Below are 20,661 nucleotides of genomic sequence, written 5' to 3'. Positions count from 1 at the left end.
TGTCCTCGTAAACCGAATAGTTTAAAATTATACTAAATGGTGTTTAAAAAAGAAGAAAAATGGCAAAAAGTTTTCTGTGATGGGTAGGGTGAGGGTGGGTTTAGGGGGAAACAATATAAAGTTTGTACAGTATAAAAACCATTACGCCTATGGAGAGTGTCATAAACCACACAAAAAAGTATGGTCCTGGTAAATGTAATGGGGACAAAAAAATGACAAAACATTTTTTGGTCCCCATGAGGAAAACAGCTTTGAAATCATACGCAATGCCGAAAGCTTTCTGTGATGGGTATAGGTGAAATATCCTATATCTGAAATGTCCCCATAAAACATGAAAACACAACATGTGTGTGAGTCACAGTGTGAGAATAACAATTATTGTCTATTTTGACAAAAAATAGTCTATTGGTCTGTTCCATCATGTGTTTCTTAAACAAGTAGGAACATAAAACGTGTTTTTCTACCACATTACAATAATCACTTTTTTTTTGTTAAAATTATACATCTTTTATTTTCAATATTAATGATATATATGATAAAAGTATTCCACACTATTATACACACACACACACACACACACACACACACACACACACACACACACACACACACACACACACACACACACACACACACACACACACACACACACAGTCCCATGAAAACAACATGTAACAAACATCAACATTTATCTTATTTATGTCCATCTTTAAAATAGATAAAAATGTATCCCAGGATAAGTCATTTTAAATTAAATGTACAGTTTAGACAGAAGTCTGCCTGCAGATTCAAAAGCAATCCCTTGACATGTGTCACCTTTCACCTACATCCTTCGGTCTATTTCCTAAATATTCAGCATTGTGTATTTGCAAACAGACATTTGGAAGAACACGTTCACCGTGTAAATGATGTCTGGGGATTATAAGCTTTCTTCTGTCTGCGGCCGTGGCCGACGGACTTCATCCTCCAAAGGGGATTTTAGGTCTGGACAGCACAAGCATGTTGGGTTTCAGTCTCTGAATCCAGTCTGGGTATTGGCTCGAGGCATTATATCATGTGACTCATGCTGACCTACAATAACCCAGACGTGTTTGGCTTCCTTTAAACAGTTTTATGTGAAGTTGCAGTGATGTTAAAACAGATATAATATTTATTTATTAATCTAAATGTTTTTGTATGGTAAGTCTGTTTTTAAGACTAATAAATTATAAAGATGTATAAAGACTTAAAAAGCATAAATATAAATGCTGCATTGTAAATTAAAATGTTGCCTTTGCGTCATCATACTAAAAATGTTTCTCTGGAATGGGAGGGACAGCCTCCCTAGTAATATCACTCATATCAACCACAGTATCTGAATTAAACAGAGGTTTTGTGCTTTTGTTTTTCCAGTTCACTGCAGCATAAACAACTGAGCTGGTCAAATGTAGATCATGGGTGTGAGGTGAAGAGAGACGCTGCTCCACTGCCTGTTTGTTGAGGGCTGAAACAGAGTGATTATCATCATCAGGCTTTGTCATTGCTGTGGAAGGGCTCTCATTCTCCCCTTCAGCTTTGTCAGATGGAGGCTCTCTAATGCACTCGTAAGGATTTTCCTCATTCAGTTCAGCCTCCAGGAGCGAGTATATATGATCAGATAGATCCTTGGCAGCTGGCACACATTCAGCACCCTGGGACTCAGGTATAATCTGCAATGAGGACATCAATTTGTGAGAATAATTGTTTATTATTATTTACTTTTTTTCCCCATTCCATGTCACATGCCAGTCCTTCATGATTAAAAAAGTTTTTTTTATAAATCATTAGTAGCTTTCTCTATCTGCTCACCATTACAATGTCATTTCCCTTACAAGATTAATCTAATAACTCTTTGGAAATTACTTAACCTCTCTTGCTGATTCGCTGCAATTTAGCACTAAGTGATTTTAATTGACCATAATAGGATGAATATGGTTCAACAGTCTATTGCAATTGGTCTCAAAGCAGGAAAAAGTTTCTTCCTCTTAAAGCAAATTGTCAAAAGTGATCCGCACCACTCAATAAAAGCTTTGTTTATACTGTCATATATAGTACACTGGGAAAGTAGATATGTGCAGTTTTTTTAGCACAAGGAAAAGGAATCATTTCAGCATGATCTCTTACAATGATTTTTGTTGGTGTAACCTAATTAAGTCAGGTTGATTTGGTCATATTAAATAATATTTTGACTTGAATAAAACCAGGTAATATAGATATTTATATTTTTATCTAAATTCTTCACATTTATTTTTAAGCAACCCTGGCAAATAATGTTTACATGGAACTTCAGTTTTGAACAATTTTCCATTGTAAACTCTAAAAAAATGCTCTAAAAAACGGTTTGGGTCAAAAATGGACAAACCCAACCGTTGCTTTATATTTTAAAATTACATTTTAAACCCAATGGTTTGAGTTTCCCTTACGAAAAAGAAGTTTATTCAAGTGTTCTATTAGTATACTTCTTTTAAACTAAAAATAAGAAAGTATACTTTCAGTCTACATTTTATATACTTCTCAGAAATATACTTTATGTACTTCTCAGAAATATACTTAAAATTACACTTAAGTGTACTTGACTTATACTGAGAGAAAAGTCCTAGTATATTTGGCCGGTACTTGTACTCAATATTTTGATTGAGATATACTTAAAAGTATAATTAAGTATTCAAAGTATACTTGGCTTGTAGTTGTGTTAACTCTTTTGATCGAGTAGCCTATTAAATATACTTTTTTTACATAGTTTTTCAAATACAGTCTTATGAATCTTACATTCTTTGAAAATATTGATAAGAATATTGATATAAAAAAGATATGTTTCTAATTCTGCGTATCTGAATTTTTGTGTAGGCTAGTCCACTGGTAGTGTATAGGAATTTACTCTAATTCTACTTTACTCTTTCCCCCCATTGACTAAATTTTCCAGCTATCCGTGTGTTTTCACTGTTATATACGGTAAGGGGGCACTATGACAAATCTTCTAGTACAGAATCTCCGGATCAAAACACAGTAGAAGAAGAAGCTGAAACAAGTGGTAGAAGATTGCTCACGCAAATGTAAAATAACGTGATCATCAAACATTAAACAGCGTGTAAATCAAAACTGCTTAATGTTACCAAATGAAATGTCGAACCCATGAAGAAAAAAATGACTGTGAAGCTTTGGGGGTGTTGGACTCGATCTACTCCATCTGTGTTTTGATCATCGTTCTGAATCAGATCAAGGCGTAGTCTTTGACAAACTTTTTTGTTTAAAATGTTGCCTTTCTTTATGAAACTTACCGACATTCAAGTGTTGATAAAAAAGAATGCATGAAGCTAATAAAATGTTTTTAAAATTAAAGTACAGTTAAATGTATTTTTCTAGTATAAAAAATATCAAAATTTGTACATAGTAGTATACTGCAATGCAAAAATAATATATAAATAGTAAACTATAAGTATAATGTTATGTTCACTTAAAGAAAATGTACAAGTATACTTGCAGTATAAACTACTAAACTAGTAGTTTTCTGAGTACACTTCAGTGTGTCTTTCATAAACTAAAAAATGTACTACTTGTATTAAAATAGTAAACTATTAGTATACTTATAAGTTTACTTTTAGTACAGATGCATTACAAATGAGAAACCTAGTTGTGTACTTAAAGTTTACTACTCTTACACTTATTGTACACTTAAACGTATTCTTTTATATACTAAAAGTGGGCCAATTTAGTCCCAAGCAGTATTGAAATAGTACACTTACAAGTTTACTACAAGTACACATTGATATTAGTATACTTACTACATAAAGTATACTTAAAAATATACTTGAACATTACAAGTAAAATGAACTTGAAATATGCTTCTTTTTCGTAAGGGTTGTCCATTTGACCCAAACATGAGTTGAAACAACCCAGCATTTTTTAGAGTGTAGCAACAGCCAACAGTAATACAAACTTATGTAGGCTACTGTTTTCTGAATATGTGTGGTGTCTTATGTCAGTCTCTTACATTTTGTGGAGATTCCAATGGAATATTTCTTTTCTCTTGTCTGTGTAAATGGCTGGATGATGCACTGTCAGTGTCAAACATACTGGAGACATAAAAAGAAAAGTCACTATTTCAAATGTCATCCACAGTGCACGGTTTTTGCATGCAAACATGATAGGCTATTATCAGTACTGCATCTTGATGGTTTACATATGCGGTTGACAAACAGGTCCCTACTTTTATTATAATATCACAAACACAAGCGATATTCATGCCGTGCATGTGAACTGGGCTCTTGGTGACTTGTGCGTCTGAACCTGTCATTGCACATTCCACTGAGATCACCCATTTACTCACAGCAATTCAGCTTATGTTACAATCACTCCCTTCTCTTGGGTGTGTTTTGAATCAGTGTGAAAATGAATAATAAATTCCTAAATATGCATTTAAATATACAGTGAAAGACAAAAATGTAAGAGACTTACCTGAAACAGCTTGTACAAAGGCTGTAGAGTGTGACATAAATGATGATGAAGAAGGCTGACACTATACTAATCTGAAGAGATGAAGAACAACCTGATAACCAGGGAATCAGACCCTCCTCAACAGGAGCCATCACTCTTCATCCAGTTTCTGTAATGACTGAAAGGTAAGAATAGAAGGAAACTAACATCAATATCTCCCACAGTTGATATTTTCAATCAAAACAAGCAATGAGATTGTTGATGGGCCAATGAGCAAAAGTAATGAAAGCGAATATAATGTAAGCTGTTATTGCTGTTCTCACAAATATGATTAGCTACTACACAGGTGAGTACATGTACAAGTCACACCTCTCTTTCATGTTAACACAAACAGACGGCAATGTTTAGTGTATTACTATTTTAAAAATGCATGAAAAGTAATACCAAAAAAGCAGTAAAAAGTGATACTAAGACAATTTAAAATGTACATTAAAATACATATCTTTAAACTGAATATAAATGAAAATTATTTTATTGCTTGGATCTGTGAGAGATCTGTTTTAGAAACTTCCTATAAAACAGCCTTTTTCTATCAGTCTGCCTAAAAGAATAAGAGAATCTCCCTTTACCTTTGACCTCAGTTACCCGATCCTAGATCACCTGTCATCATCCTGTCTTTACTGGCAGCAACACACTGATCCAACAGGGATTTGACAGTCACACTTCCTCATTCTGGATTCCAGCAGCCACTCCAGTTCCTAATCCATATCTCACTATATCCTGAAAGAAGTCACTTAACTTGCATTTTTCTTGTTCATGAAATTAGCTTAGTAGTTGATTTATGTATAAAGCCATATCATTCTTTTACAGATTTTTAAAGATATATGGTTTGTTCTGTTTTGAATTACATTTAAATAATTAAAACATTTCAAGAAACTTTAAATATTTTCCAGTTTTTAAATTGAACACTGCTGCCTCCCAATGGACAAAGGAGGTATAATAAACTGTATTTTAATTATGTGGCTGCTCTAAAAACACTGAAATAATTACTAAATGAAATAGCATGGTAAAGGTTTTAATTATAAATAAGATGTGTCATTCAGCTTTGTTAACTAAAATCAAAACTCACCAAAGGTTTATTAGAATGCTTGGATTTTAATGTAAACATTTATTAAAATACAAAGCACCAATCAAAAGTACAAAGCAGTATCTAAGGCACCAGGGTTAAACTGAATTTCTGCCCCACTGAGGTAGAAATTATTTACTATGCAAAATAAATACTATACATCATACACGAAAGTACAATAAATGCATTCAAAAACTTTATTTGTACTGCCCAAACAAAACAAAAAAATACAACATCATTACACCATGATTTAGGCAGGACATTTTTGTTTTGGCCTGTACATGGCATTTCAATCATATGAATAGAATGTATTTTCTGTATCAATGTTCTTGAGGAAACAAGAGTGGATCCATTCCTCCACCACAACACAGTCGCCTGACTATGCTAAGTGCAAAATAAAAGTAGCCTCTTTATTCTCCTTATCCTACACCCCTCCAACTCTCTCACACACACACTCTAATTTGGGCCAAGTCTAGCTTTACTCCTTAATTTGAATGTTTTTGCCTTCGAAAAACTCCTGTCTCAGACTCCAAACAGTTTTCAAGTAAATAGGCCAGTTGTGTAAAAGCCATACAGTACTGGATTTTAGAGGAATGTCGGCTAAGTGGTAGATTATCCTCAGTCAGCAGTGAATTCATTTGTGGGGAAATCCCCATTTAGTATTTATGTTTGATTTGATTTGTAAAAGTATTTGATAGTCACAAAAGTAAAATGCCTCCCTGAGGCTGATATCTGCCATTTCAGATAAAACGGTACAAAAGCTGTCACTGGGGTGCTACCCTTTAAAAAGTTACACCTCTGTACTTTATTTACCCCATAAAGGGTGCATATGTACTTTAGAGGTACATATTCGTGCCTACAGTGTACATACTTTTGTAACATTTCTTCTGAAAGTGTGGGATTTCAAAATTTGTTTTGTAAAATCTTCTCAAAATGTTTTGCAGTCTTTTTTCTTCAGCTGTCTTTGCACAGCTCCTCTCATTAGAACTGCAGTCAGAACACAGCACAGCACCAATAAGAAGAAGGATCCTCCGGCCAGTAAAATTAAGTGTTCTCCATGCACACCTACTCCAGACTGCTGATGCAGCAGATAGTCTCTAAACATTGCTTCCAGCTGGCACATAGTACACATGGCCAGGAAGATGTGGAAGATCTGATGTCCGTGGCCCACAATGTCACATCTCCCTGGAAAGAAGCGCTCGGGAACTGGGCAAGAGAAAAACAGAGCCGATAACACAAAAAACACCACTTGCAGGGCGTGAAACACCAACACTGGCTCGTCCCAAGATCTGGTGACCAGGCGGTGAGCTACAGGGCTTATGTCGAGCAAGTAAGCCAGGCTGGTGGGAATTATCTGGCAGATCTTCCGGTGGAGGGGGTATGGACGGCGGTAACGGAATTTGGCGTAGCAGCAACTGGCGCAGGACAACCAGGCCAGCACCGCGGCACCGGGTAGAAACATAGCTCCCACTACGCTGTGTCTCCATTCTGGCTCAGAACAGTAAAAATAGTGGCCTAGTGCACAGCCATATTGGTAAACAGCAACGCCAACGTAGTCTACGAAGAAGAGGGAGTAATGGGCCAGCTCAGAGTGTGATTGAAGCAGGTGGGCGGCTACGCTGAAACTGAGGTAGGTAAGTGACGACAACACGTACAAAAACAGAGGCAAAGACGCCACATTGAGTGTTAGCCCCCATGCCCCTGCGAATAAAGAAAAGTGGAGTAGAAGCGCAGGGATCGCCAGCAGGTGTGTCCATACATTGAGCGACTCATTGTGACATTGAAAGAGGCTACAGAAGTAGCTCAGCCATTCCTGACGCACAGGGCGATAGCCAGACAAGATGTAGGGCTCGCGAAACAGGCTTGGCACATCAGAGGCGAGTACGGTGGCTTGAGGTAAAGGTAGACGGGGCAGCCAGTTCGACAAGTGTGGTAACTGACCCAGCTGCTGCATACTCAATGTCAGTGCACTGAGACGGCCCAAAACTCCACTTGGCATGGTGAAACTCTGGATCAATAACAAAAATGAGCTGCAACGAGAAGCAGAAAACAGCACGAGGATAAATTATACTGAGGAATCAGTATGCCATGATTCATACCTCTGCCAGACAAAGAGCCAGTTCTTGCTGAACTAAACCTCTTACACTTGATAAGTTAATATCTGGCCTGGTTGAATTGATCATTGTGTTTGCCAAGTAGGCATACTCACATTGTGCCCTGCCGTATATTCCTCCAAACCAACGTTTCTCAATTTTAAAACACTAGCTGTGTCTTGAAACCTAGTATGTTGCATTATATCCATATACAGCACTGTTGGGGGTTATAGATGGTTTCAGTAATGGTTGCATATGTATGATGCCTAAAAATGTTGTCTAGATAGGGAGTTTAGGTTATCAATTATATGTGCATTCTGTGATTAGTATTCTGTATTTAAAAAAAAAACTCAATACTATCTAGACTACTGCTGAAACCACACCTTACAGCACATTTCAATGTAGGCAAGGCTTGAGAACAGTTTGCCAAATTTTGTATATTTAATTGTAAACTTGTAAATTATCATTATAAATAATGAAGAATAACAAAATAGGCTACTTTTAAATGTGCCTTATTAAGTAAAGAAAGAGCAAGAATGTGACATTTATACAACCTTCTGCAATTTTTTTTTTTTTTTTTTATTGCCGGAAAAATGCCGTAAACTTTCTGTAGCAACTATGCGTTAAATAAAAAAGAGTAAATATTATCGTTTAGATACGTATATATTAGTAGCTTCTCACCTGTGCGGCAATGGTCGAAGTCGCTCTTCACTCTACCCAGACTTCACTTTTCACTTTTTAAAAGATAAGGGGTTTCATATCAACCTAAAGATTAAATCCGGTTCTCAGACTATGCATTATTATTACCTTGGCAACTGTGCTGTCCATGTCCAAGTCTCAACTGAGAGACCGGTTGTGTCGGCTCCTTGAAAATTTGGGCGGGGCGAAAAATCACTAGTGTTTGAAGGGATTCTGACTCAGAAAATGACTCAGTTCACTGTGTTCGAAAAACGTAAAATATTAAGAAAAATATATATATATTTTTTCTTCTTTTTTTATCACAGTAAAATCTGTTTGTATGATTGTAAAATTCAGATTTTGATGGCTGAAGACTAATTTTCTCAAAATTAAATGAATTAGAAAAAATCCTGTCAAATCAGGTTAACTATGCTTCAGTATACAGTGAAAGTGAATGGTGGTGACTGTAGATATCGTTCTGTCTTTCAACTCCTGTTTTGCTTCTCAGGAGATGTTGACTTTAAAATTAGCTATTCATTATTGTACTACTATTTATGACGGCAGCAACAAGACATGTAGAGTAGACCTATATTGAAAATATAAAGTAGCCTGAAAACTATGGTGGATGGTCGGCCATCAATGATGCATCATGCATAAAAGACAACCTGAGTGATTTTCGTGTATAAAACGAATGTGTATTTTACACTATGTACTTTGTACTGTGTATAACATCATTTTGTGACTTTTCTTTTCCTCGGCTCTGTATCATCGATAGGCAGGGAAGTAAAATGCTTTGATATGATGTTGAATAAATAGTACAATTTGATATACAGACTGTCTGAGTGGCAACACGCAACAGTGACTTAAAATGTGCACAAGATAAAGGAGCAAACAGCATGTAACATGGACTCATGTTTTTCGTCTTCAACGACCATTGTTTGCCACAACAGCTCCTCCGGATACGCTGCATCTTAAGTTGTGAACGCATGCGCAGCACCGGTTCTCTTTTCGCGCGAAACACTCAACTGGGCCGGGCGAATCTTCACGCTATGGATTTGATTGGACGCCGCAACCCAAAAGACAGAATATGGTAATAAGTCACTGGTGTTTTGACCAATCAGCGGTCGGATTCCACAGCGAGAGAAGCCTGTTGGCGCGAAAAGACACACAACAGTGCTGCGATCGACACGAGGTGTTCTGCACTGAGTATTTCTTAACATTTTTAGAAGCTATATACAAAAATGGCTGCTGAAGTTTTGGACGACCAGGAACTGAGAGAGGCGCAAAGGGATTATCTGGATTTTCTTGACGATGATGTAAGCATAACGCATGTATTATATACTTATTACATGTTATACTATTGAAGTTAATGTGTCTTATAGGAACAAAGGCCTACTCTCATAAACCATAATGTAACTTACTTTAAACTTTTTTTCGTGGGTATTTTTGCTCACGTTTTGTTTGTTGACAACTTTTTCTTGGGCTTTTACCTTTTTCAGCAAGACCAGGGCATCTATCAGAGCAAAGTACGACAGATGATCAGCGAAAACAAATCCAGGCTCATTGTGAACCTCAACGACCTGCGCCGCCGCAACGAAAAGCGAGCAGCCAAGTGTGTTTAACCTTTTTTTTCTTTTTTTTCTTTTTTTTTACATTTCCCTCTCACTTACACTTTACAGTGTACACATGCATAATTGAACTAGGCCTACTTTACAGTATATATAAATATACAGAATTGTCATGCATGTTAACTATAAATATATGTATTCCGTATTAAATTGCACTGAAAATACAGTTTAACATTATAATGTAAAGTGTGACAAAGTTTTAATTGAAATGAACAACCTCTGGTCCTCAGGTTGCTGAACAATGCTTTTGAAGAGCTCGTGGCATTCCAGCGTGCCCTGAAAGATCTGGTGGCTTCAATAGATGCCACTTACGCCAAGCAACACGAAGAGTTCTTCGTAGGTCTGGAGGGCAGCTTCGGCAGCAAACACGTCTCCCCTCGAACCTTGACCTCTCGTCTGCTGGGTAGCATGGTGTGTTTGGAGGGCATTGTCACTAAATGTAAGTCCAAGCCTTTTTATGTGCATTTTAAAGATTTGATATTTTGCATGTCATGGACAGTGAATTGATCAGATTGTCTGTATTCACAGGCTCCTTGGTTCGTCCCAAAGTAGTACGCAGTGTGCACTACTGCCCAGCCACTAAGAAGACTATGGAGCGCAAATACACAGACATGACCTCTCTGGAAGCCTTCCCTTCAAGTGCCATTTACCCCACCAAGGTACTATGATTTGTCCCATCTCACAACTTAGATTAGTGGAATTGTGCAAAGATATTGAGACCAGAATATGATTGAGAATCACCATGCGAAGGGATTCTGTGAGATAAATAGTATGATATTATAAAGACAACAATGTCAAATTATTTAAGTAATAATAACATTATTATTATTACATAGTAATAACAATAGTAATTATTAATATTATTAATACTAAAATAATTTGAAATTGTTAATACCACACTTACTATTTCTCTCAGTGTCAAATTGTTTTAATAACAACAGCAACAGTAATAATAATTATTATTAATGCTCTGTGTCTATATTTGATCCATTCAGGACGAGGAGAACAATCCACTGGAGACTGAGTTTGGTCTGTCTATCTATAAGGACCATCAGACCATCACAGTGCAGGAGATGCCAGAGAAAGCCCCTGCCGGTCAGCTGCCCCGCTCTGTGGACATCATCCTGGACAATGACCTGGTGGACTGTGTAAAGCCAGGGGACCGCACGCAGGTGATCGGGACCTACCGCTGCCTGCCCGGCAAGAAGGGCGGCTTTACCTCGGGCACCTTCAGGTACAGCTGCACCAGCTGCGGTTCAATTGTTTTGGCATATTATTTTAGCATTACTATTATTAATAATACTATTTATGTCAAAGCCTTAATATATCTTGTTCCCCATGTGTGTTTGTTCAGGACCATCATGATCGCCTGCCACGTCAAACAGATGAGTAAAGAAGTCACTCACTACTTCTCTGCAGATGATGTAGCCAAGATCAAGAGCTTCTGCAGATCTCGCTCAAAGGTAAGAGGATGGAAGTGTTTCTGAATGGAAGTGTCAGCTGAATTTAACTAGTTGGATTGCATTCAAGTTTTAGGCACATTTTTGTGAAGTGAACTTTATTAAGTTATTACATGTGTATGTTCTCCTAATATGAATGCCTTATTCGTCTTTCTTCTCCTTTAGAACTTGTTTGATCAGTTGGCTCGATCACTGGCCCCCAGTATTCACGGTCACGAGTACATAAAGAAGGCCATCCTGTGTATGCTTCTAGGAGGGGTGGAGAAGGTTTTGGAGAACGGCTCTCGCATTAGAGGAGACATCAACTTACTTCTCATAGGTATTGGCCTGCTTAGATTTGCACAGATAATGAGCAAATTTTGTATATAAATCGAGAACTACTTTTTTGTAACTATATAAATCGCAAGTAAACTCAGATGAAATCTGCTTTTTTTTGGGGGCCATTTTCTGTAGACATCTATTGATATAATTTTTTTATATCATATAAACTTTATAAGTAACAATACATATATGATATGTAATAGTTTTAAGTTGAAAACATACGGAGGATCTAGACCAAGCGTTTCAAACTTTTTGCCCCAAACTTGTGAGTTGCCCCTTCCTATAAGACCCATTCATATTCTGTGGGAGAAATAGTAAGCATGATAAAATAAAGACAACAATGTCATTGTAATTAATATTTTAAATATATTATTTATATTTATTATAATAATCATATTAATTATACTATTTTTATAGAATAATAACAACATTTATTATTATTATTAAATTGCGCTTTTTAAACCCCATTTTTCTATGAAATTTTTTATGATTCCCATAGCATAGATTTTTTAAAAATCTTTTCTTTAGAGAACAATTGATATGTTTAATGTCTTTTAAACATTATTATATGTAACAATACATGTATGATATGTAATAGGTTCAGGTTACAAAGCAACTTTGTATTAATATAAACTAAAACGTTTCGATGCTTTGTTTTGACCTGTTTTCTGTTGAACTTGCAGTTCTTCAATGCTGGTTTTGGGCGCTGTTTTTTACAGATCCACCAGATGCCGCCATTTAGCAGTTTCCTGGATTTAATTTTTTTAAATAAATGATTAAGACAAATGTGAATGTCTTCTTAATAATATCTGAACTGATTTTGCGGAAAAACCTGCAGAATGGATTTTAAAAAAGTATTTATTGTAAAAAAAATCGAGAGGATTATACTCTTATTGGCAGCTTCAAACATAATCAATTTAGCCAAAATACTTAGTAAATGAACGCATAAGATGTGTTTCAATTCTGCATAAATCTCTCTATTTCTTAGGTGACCCGTCAGTGGCCAAGTCTCAGCTGCTCCGGTACGTTCTGCACACTGCGCCTCGTGCCATTGCCACCACAGGCCGAGGCTCATCAGGTGTAGGTCTGACTGCAGCCGTCACCACTGACCAAGAGACAGGTACTGCGTTTCACACACACCATCAAGCCAAGAAACCATAGGTTCATTAATAACAAGTTTGCTCTTGTTTGTTCTTTTAATATTAAGTTGTGTCTGTCCCTCAGGTGAGCGTCGTCTCGAGGCTGGTGCCATGGTTTTGGGGGATCGCGGGGTGGTCTGCATTGATGAGTTTGACAAAATGTCAGATATGGATCGGACTGCTATCCATGAGGTCATGGAACAGGGCCGCGTCACCATCGCCAAGGCAGGCATCCATGCTCGACTCAATGCCCGCTGCAGCGTCCTGGCAGCTGCCAACCCCGTCTATGGCAGAGTAAGTGCTTCAATTGGTGTTTGTAAAATCTGAATCTGTGAGTAATCCGTATCTGTGCATAATTTCATAATGTTATTCTTGATAAATATCCAGTGTAGTTCAAGATATCACCCAGGCATCAACACAGTGTCGGATTCCACACGTACCAGATGTGGGCCGGATCTGGGCCGACACTTTAGTCGTGTTTTCTTTTCCTAGTATTTCATGTTTATGATTTTGTCTCTCTTCATCTGCAGTATAATCAGTATAAGACCCCCATGGAGAACATCGGGCTGCAGGACTCGCTGCTGTCTCGTTTTGATTTGCTCTTCATCATGCTGGATCAGATGGACCCAGAGCAGGACCGTGAGGTATCCGACCACGTCTTGCGCATTCACCGCTACAGGGATCCCCATGAGCAGGAAGGAGCAGGTACAAGCTGATAGATAGCATTTTATGCTATATATTTCGTGTTAAGTGTCACTTCTGTTTGTGTCACTTACACCAAAAAGAGTTAGATAAAGATGGAATAGGAGCAATTATTTTAACATCAAAAGCTTCACACTTCAGATTTGTCTGTGTCATTTTTTTTTATATATTCTATATTAGGAAAGAATTTTGAAAGTATTGTGTTGTAGTGTTTATTTAACTCGCGTGTGTTTGTGTGTTTCAGCTTTAGCTCTTGGTGGTACGATCGATGCATTGGCCACTGAAGACCCTAATGCAGTTCAGGAGGAAGAAGAGGAACTACAAGTGTATGAGAAACACAATCCACTTCTCCATGGCAGCAAAAAAAAGTATGAAGTGGCGTTTCTTTTCTCTCTTTTTTTTTTTTTTTCTCTAATGCAAATCACTAATGCTAATTCAGCTCACATTATTGATGTGCCTTCAATAATGATTTGATATTTGAATAGGGTTGCCATGTTTTGCTTTTCTAAGATACTTTTACCCTACCGTTCAAAAGTGTAGGGTTGGTAAGATTGTTTAAATGTTTTTGAAAGAAGACTCTTATGCTCACCTAGGTGGCATTTATTTGATCATAAATACAGCAGAAACAGTAATGTTGTGGAATATTATTACAATTTAAATAAATTTTTATTTTAATACATTTTAAAATGCTATTTATTTAATGATTTCAGCATCATTACTCCAGTCTACTCCAGGGTTTTTTTTTTCACTGTTGTGCTGCTTAATATTTTTGTGAAAACCGTGATACATTTTTTCATACTTTTTGGATGAATAGAAAGCTCAAAAGAATATGAACACCCCATTATTATACAGCTAAATGTTTATTGTGTTTTTCAGGGACAGAGTGTTGAGTAAAGCGTTCATGAGGAAGTACATCCACGTTGCCAAGGCTCTTTCTCCTGTTCTGACTCAAGATGCAGCCAATCACATTGCAGAGGAGTACTCGAGACTGCGCAACCAGGAGCAGCTCGGCTCTGACATTGCACGGGTAAATACAGACACATTTTCAAGCTAGTCTGAGTGGTTTTGCTGGTCAGGTATTAGTAAATGAAGTTCTTATGCTGTAAGATAACTCATTTGAAGAATTTATGCTGTGTTTTGTCCCTCAGACATCACCGGTCACCGCCAGAACCCTGGAGACATTGATCCGTCTTTCTACAGCTCACGCCAAAGCTCGCATGAGCAAAGTTGTGGAACTGTTGGACGCAGAAATTGCTGTGGAGCTTGTGCAGTTTGCCTATTTCAAGAAGGTTTGTTTGTTAATATAGCTTATAGCCAGAGGTGGACAGTAACAAAGTACATTTACTTGAGTACAGTACTTAAGTACACCTTTTGAGTATCTGTACTTTACTTGAGTATTATTTTTTCTGGAAACTTTTTACTTTAACTTCACTACATTTGAAAGACAAATATCGTACTTTTTACTCCACTACAATTTTGTCAGATCCTTGAGTAGGAAGTAACATCAGTCAATGGATGATTTTGGTTGCAGGGGTTGCATTTTGGTTGAAAATGAAAGTCGGGTTGACGTCAGAACCCTGCATCTGATTGACATCAGAACCCGACGTCAGATTGACGTTGGATATTGATTGAAAATAAAAGTCGGGTTGACGTCAGAACCCGACTGATGTTGGTTTCTGACGTCAACCCGATTTTAATTTTCAACCCCAATACAACGTCTGTCCAATGTTGGAGATCAACGTCAATCTGACATTGGATTCTGACATAAACCTGATTTTCATTTTCAACGTTGGGTTTGGTTTTCTAAATGCGAATTTTGTCACTTTTTTGGAGCACACTAGCTTATAGATAACAGTAAGGCTAACATATTCATACTAAAAGCCAAAAAACTTTAAATAGGGCAATATTTGAGGGAACAGCCATTTGGGTGTCTGAAACCATTGTGGACGTTATTGAGAGCACTTATTCAATCTCACATTCAATCCCACTACTGGAACTGTGTTCTAGAAATAAATGTGATATTAATATAAGTGCAGGCATAGATTCAGAGGCATAAGGTACTGTAAGTATTACACACAACAATGCAACAATAATAAAACAATGCATTGACATTTACTTTTTACTTTTGATACTTAAGTACTTTTAAAAACGAGTACTTCTGTACTTTTACTTAAGTAAAAATAGGTCTTTACAACTTTTACTTGTAACGGAGTAATATTTGACCAGTAGTATCTGTACTTTCACTCAAGTAAGGAAGTTGTGTACTTCGTCCACCTCTGCTTATAGCTCATTAGTCACATTCAGGGCTCGCAAAATCGCCTGCCCGACGTCCCGGGGCTATATTGTTTTCGATTCGGGCTACCAAAATGTATAACCGGCCTGCCCAACGGGCTATCTGAAATACTGTTCGCTTAAGTCTTGTTATAATCAGATTCAGCGCGTTCTTCATCTTCAATCCGCAGTGGCTCCGAGCAGAGCGCACGTCAGAAACAGAGGACAGGGTGTGTGTGTGTGTGTGTGTGTGTGTGTGTGTTCATCTGAGTCTCATTGGTCTTTCAATGTCAGAATATTTGAGATGACCAATCAAATCAAAGTAGGCGGGCTTTATATACACAGAAGCTTCTGAGCGCGAATTTGAGCAGAGCGACTGCGAGATAAGATGTAAGTAAACTAAACATTTCATATTTGACAGTTTTTTAGGTCATAAATGTGAAACGAATGACAAAAATGATCAGACAAACGAATATACTTTTGTCGAATTTCGCCATTTTGAACTGAAAATAGGCCTATGTAACGTGACTAATAATTAGTTTGGTGTCATTGTGAGGGGACTTTAACAGAGCATTAACAAAGCCGTTTTCATGTTGGGCACAAGATTAATAATGAATGTGTACATATTGAGAATTAATATATTGAATTTGTAGCCTTCAGTAAATTAAAGTTCAGCTTTAGGAGGGGAAGAGACAGGGCAAGATGAGGAGACTGAGAGAAAAAGAAAGTGATGGATAAGAAGTGAGAGCAGGTATTGACAAATAATCTACTGCCCACTGACGTTGTTTTAAAGCTATTTCTTATCCTTTTTTTGGCCTTAAAATGTCTTGAAATGGACAAAAAAATGAAAAATTGAACCCCCTAATAACCTTAAATGCAGGACCTCTTTGATTATAAAGCCCTGTCTACGGCCCTTAGGAATAAGATCAATAATGAATGTGTACATACTGTGAATGAATTTAATAAACTTAGGCTACCTAGCTTTCCTAGTAGCTTTCAGTAAATTAATGCGTCTGAGAAAATGATTCATAAATCAACCTATCAGATGACCCTATGTTTACTTCACTGACAGACAAAAATGAAAAGCCTATATCAGTCAAAGCTCAGCTTTAGGAGGGGAAGACAAAGAGAATAGGAGTGTGATGCTGATGAGGAGAGAAAAATAATCAGCTGCCCACTTACATGGTTTTAAAGCTATTGTTATCCATTTTTTTTGGCCTTCAAAACATCTTAAAATGCACATATGTAGATCAGAGAAATAAAAAAATTCTCGAACCCCCCTGACTGAGTATGAGTGAGTATTAGACCCTAAACTAAAGTGTTACTTTAAAAAAAAAAAAGTATCATACCCTCATTGGGGGCTGAGCCACAGATACAGACTGATTCATGTTCCATACTTGTCACACACATTTCAGTTCAGTCAGAACCAGATGCATATTTGTTGATATTTTGTGTTTTGAAAAAGTTTTTGATTCATTGTTTTGACTCCTAACCAATTTTCTACATTGAAAATTGTCTTTTTATCTGGGCTAGTAAAATTCATTTCGGGCTACCAAAATCTGAAGAGTGCCTGCCCGAAGGGCTACCAGAGATTTTGAAATTTTTCGAGCCCTGACATTTGTTTGTTTACATTGGTGTTTTAAGATATGAGTTTTTACTTTTTATTATAGTTCTTTCATCAGTGGCTGATTTAAATCCATTGGAAATTTCCTATCAATTAAATGAATATCTTTTACCCTCATTTCCCATTCCTCAGGTTTTGGAGAAGGAACGTAAACGCTCTAGAAATGGGGGGCAGGACGCAGACTCAGAGGATGAGGAGGAAGATGAGAATGAAGCACAAGAAACACCTCAACCACAGAGAAAAAGGTCTAGTGTTATTCACAATAGCATGACAAAGTCGATTTTTATGAATTTTCCAAGCTATAAATAGTCTGGGGTTGGTACGTTCTTTTTTTAATGTTACATTATAAATGTCTTTACTGCCACTTGATTTCTTTTAAAAAAATCGTACTGATTCCAAACAGCGGTGTATTCATTATTAAAATCAGCAGGTGTGTAATGATTCCTTTATAAAATGTTAGTTTACAGTGTTTTGTAACAATTTCTTAGCCTGACTACGTCAGACTTCGTACTTCCGCTCAATTTCATTTCGCTTCTGTACTCAGTCTGAGACAGCGTCATAGCTTTCCGTTTTCCTCCGGCCTGAAAACAGCAGGCCAATCAACGAACAGAGGGCGGGCTGAGTGCCGTGACGTAGACGCTGATTGTACCGTGGATGCGTAGATTTACTTCAATAATCTGCAGAAGTCGTTCACAGCCATGTTCACTCCGGTATTTCGCTCGATGGTTTTGTTTTCGCATCATACATGTGTTTACAGTGGAAGTTCGATGCGGCTGAGCATGAGCATAACACACGCCATAACCAAACGTTATGTGATTGGCTTACGGGTAACCGACAAGACAAGCGCCCCCCCGCGAGAAAGAAAACGCTTTTCAATTATGCCATGCCAGACTCTGTCTATGAAGCAAAGCGAAGTAGCAGAGTTTGGTATTACCAGGCTAACAATTTCTAACCCTAACCCTTTTTTTTTGTCCTGTAGGAGGCGCCATTCTGAGCGCAGACCATCTCAGGGCAGTGAGTCATATGACCCTTATGACTTTGATACTGAGACTGACATACCACAAAGTAAGAAAAACCAACAACAGGCATTTTATACATATTATAATAAATAAATTAAATTAATCCTAAAATAAATATCTCACATTATTAAAAAAAGAAATATATTTTAAACAAAAAACAAACAAATGTTTTAAAATATAAGTTAAATTGGGATAAATTAATCATAGATCTTTTTTTATTTTTATATATAACTTTATTTTTAAGCTTAAAAATATTTGTAAGTTAAATATATAAAAGATTTCAAAAAGATTTCTGCATATAAAATGCACAAATGATTAATAATATATTTTGTCCCCTCAGTTCAGTCCCCAGCTCCTGCCAGGCAGGGTGAGGAGCCAACGGATACACCTGATCAAAATGGTCACACGGAGTTGTCTGATGACAGGTAGGCGTTCAGGATTTGTCTGCTGAAATTTTCTGTATCACACTCAGCGTTTTCAAAGTGCTGACACGTTCTTTTTGAAGTATTGTTTCTGACTGAGTTCTAAACAGAAACTCGCTGGCAGGTCTGCTGATTGTTTCAGATGCCGTTTGTCTGATGCACAATGTGTGTGTTTGCTGTAGGTTGAAGGAGTTCAAAACCGCATTGCTGGAGGTGTTCCGCTCCGCTCATGCTCAGTCAGTGGGCATGATCGCTCTAATGGAGAGCATCAACAAGAGCTGCCCATCACCGTTTAATGAAACCGAGGTCCGTGCCGCTCTCGCCCGCATGCAGGACGACAACCAGGTTATGGTGGCTGATGACATCATCTTCCTTATATAAATGTGTTTTCTGGTTAATCTGTTTCAGAAGATTTGCAATATGTGTGCAATGTTCATTTTCTAATTCTTTTACATGCATACATGCATTTAAACAAAAAAAAAATATGATCTCAAACATCATATTGTACATTTTTCCTTGCTTGTAGATGCGTACATATGCATTTAAAAAACAACTATTTTATTCTTGCCAAGAATTTTTTTTAAAACATGCATTTGTTTCATGTTTACCACCGTTATAGACTTGGTTAATGTTCTACAGAAATGTGTTTTCTCTGTTGGTTTAGCTTGGACCAGTTTTTTTTTTTGTGACAACTTGTAAATAATGATTTATTGTTAAAAAGATAAGTTTGACATCACTGAAAAAAAAAAAAAAAAAGTGTCAGAATAATGACAAAACACAAGCTGGAGATGCAGTTTTCAATCCAGTCTTTACCATATCTCGAACCCATCCCCCCTTCCCATCCCAATATTTGTCTTCTGTCTATTGCCTCCGTCAATAAAAAGAAAAACGAATATCTCACTTTTGTTCTCTCGTTGACTGTATTTTTCTACAATATACTTAATGTACAAATAGACTACAGATCCAGATCTAGCATTTCATGAATCTCTGCTCTTTTGCGTAACACCAGAAAGCCACATAACCTCAAGCTAGTCATGCTTCAGACATTCCAAGTCTTCTACTGTTTGCCACATTGCCCTTTCAGTGTCTGTACCATTATGACTGGATTGTCTCATAGATGTAGAGCAAATGATGATTTAAATGCAAAGTGCAGCTCCTCATTTATAAACCTTTCTACTTGAGCATGCAGAGATGCATCTTATTGCTGTCCAGCTTCCCGGTTCCCCAGAACTGGTGATTTTTTTTTTTGCATGGGAGCTGGAGAAACCCTAGCAATGGTTGCAATAAAATATGTTCTCATTACATTGTAAACAGAATTATGGTTTCCTGATCTACTGTAAAGGCACAGACCACTCAAAAATGAAAATTTGGTCATCGTTTACTCTCCCTCAGATCGTTCCAAACCTGTATGACTTACCTTCTCATTCAGACAAATAAAATATTTTGAAGAACATTTAAAACCAAACCCCATTGAATTCCATTATGGACGAAAAGATGATATGGTTTGAAATCAGGGTAAGAAAATGAGGTTACTCTATATTTTAAGGTGTAATTGTAACAATGTAATTATATATTTAAGTACTAAGTAATAACGATTAACTACATGCACTTATTATAGGGTTAGGGTAGGATTAGGATTTGGTTAAGGGTTAGTAGCATTTAATGATGCATAATTTACTGTTATTGCTATGGCAAGTACATGTAACAAATGTAACAAGGACACTGT

General features: G+C 37.0%; 3 protein-coding genes across 4 annotated transcripts; 1 reads left to right on the top strand and 2 right to left on the bottom strand.

The window, feature by feature from the left end:
• Positions 1-256: 256 nt before the first annotated feature.
• On the bottom strand, positions 257-5,409 carry LOC309482813 (uncharacterized protein). Of its 2 annotated transcripts, XM_082148357.1 has the most exons (4): positions 5,082-5,409; positions 4,474-4,630; positions 4,010-4,091; positions 257-1,688 (listed from the first exon to the last, which is right to left on the bottom strand). In XM_082148357.1, exons 2-4 carry the CDS (start codon positions 4,602-4,604, stop codon positions 1,287-1,289), a joined length of 615 nt encoding a protein of 204 aa, XP_082004483.1. In that variant the 5' UTR covers positions 4,605-4,630; positions 5,082-5,409; the 3' UTR covers positions 257-1,286. The 2 variants fall into 2 exon arrangements, with proteins under 2 accessions (XP_082004483.1, XP_082004484.1); XM_082148358.1 differs by lacking the exon at positions 5,082-5,409 and having other exon boundaries at positions 4,474-4,992.
• A 1,097-nt stretch (positions 5,410-6,506) lies between these two features.
• paqr8 (progestin and adipoQ receptor family member VIII) lies at positions 6,507-9,010 on the bottom strand (the record flags this gene model as incomplete). Its single annotated transcript, XM_082147696.1, has 1 exon — positions 6,507-9,010. The coding sequence occupies exon 1, from the start codon at positions 7,575-7,577 to the stop codon at positions 6,507-6,509; it is 1,071 nt and encodes a 356-aa protein (XP_082003822.1). The 5' UTR covers positions 7,578-9,010.
• Positions 9,011-9,466: 456 nt separating this feature from the next.
• mcm3 (minichromosome maintenance complex component 3) lies at positions 9,467-19,835 on the top strand. The gene is made up of 17 exons (XM_082148356.1): positions 9,467-9,665; positions 9,849-9,961; positions 10,208-10,416; positions 10,506-10,636; positions 10,973-11,211; positions 11,332-11,440; positions 11,603-11,756; positions 12,747-12,878; positions 12,983-13,191; positions 13,428-13,602; positions 13,844-13,967; positions 14,476-14,626; positions 14,748-14,888; positions 17,627-17,739; positions 18,474-18,559; positions 18,854-18,938; positions 19,118-19,835. Exons 1-17 carry the CDS (start codon positions 9,591-9,593, stop codon positions 19,314-19,316), a joined length of 2,445 nt encoding a protein of 814 aa, XP_082004482.1. The 5' UTR covers positions 9,467-9,590; the 3' UTR covers positions 19,317-19,835.
• Positions 19,836-20,661: the final 826 nt, after the last annotated feature.

The sequence above is a fragment of the Leuciscus leuciscus genome (genome assembly GCF_965113295.1).
Source record: "Leuciscus leuciscus genome assembly, chromosome: 19".
Classification (NCBI taxonomy): Eukaryota; Metazoa; Chordata; class Actinopteri; order Cypriniformes; family Leuciscidae; genus Leuciscus; species Leuciscus leuciscus.
This window is presented reverse-complemented; position numbering and strand designations above follow the sequence as displayed.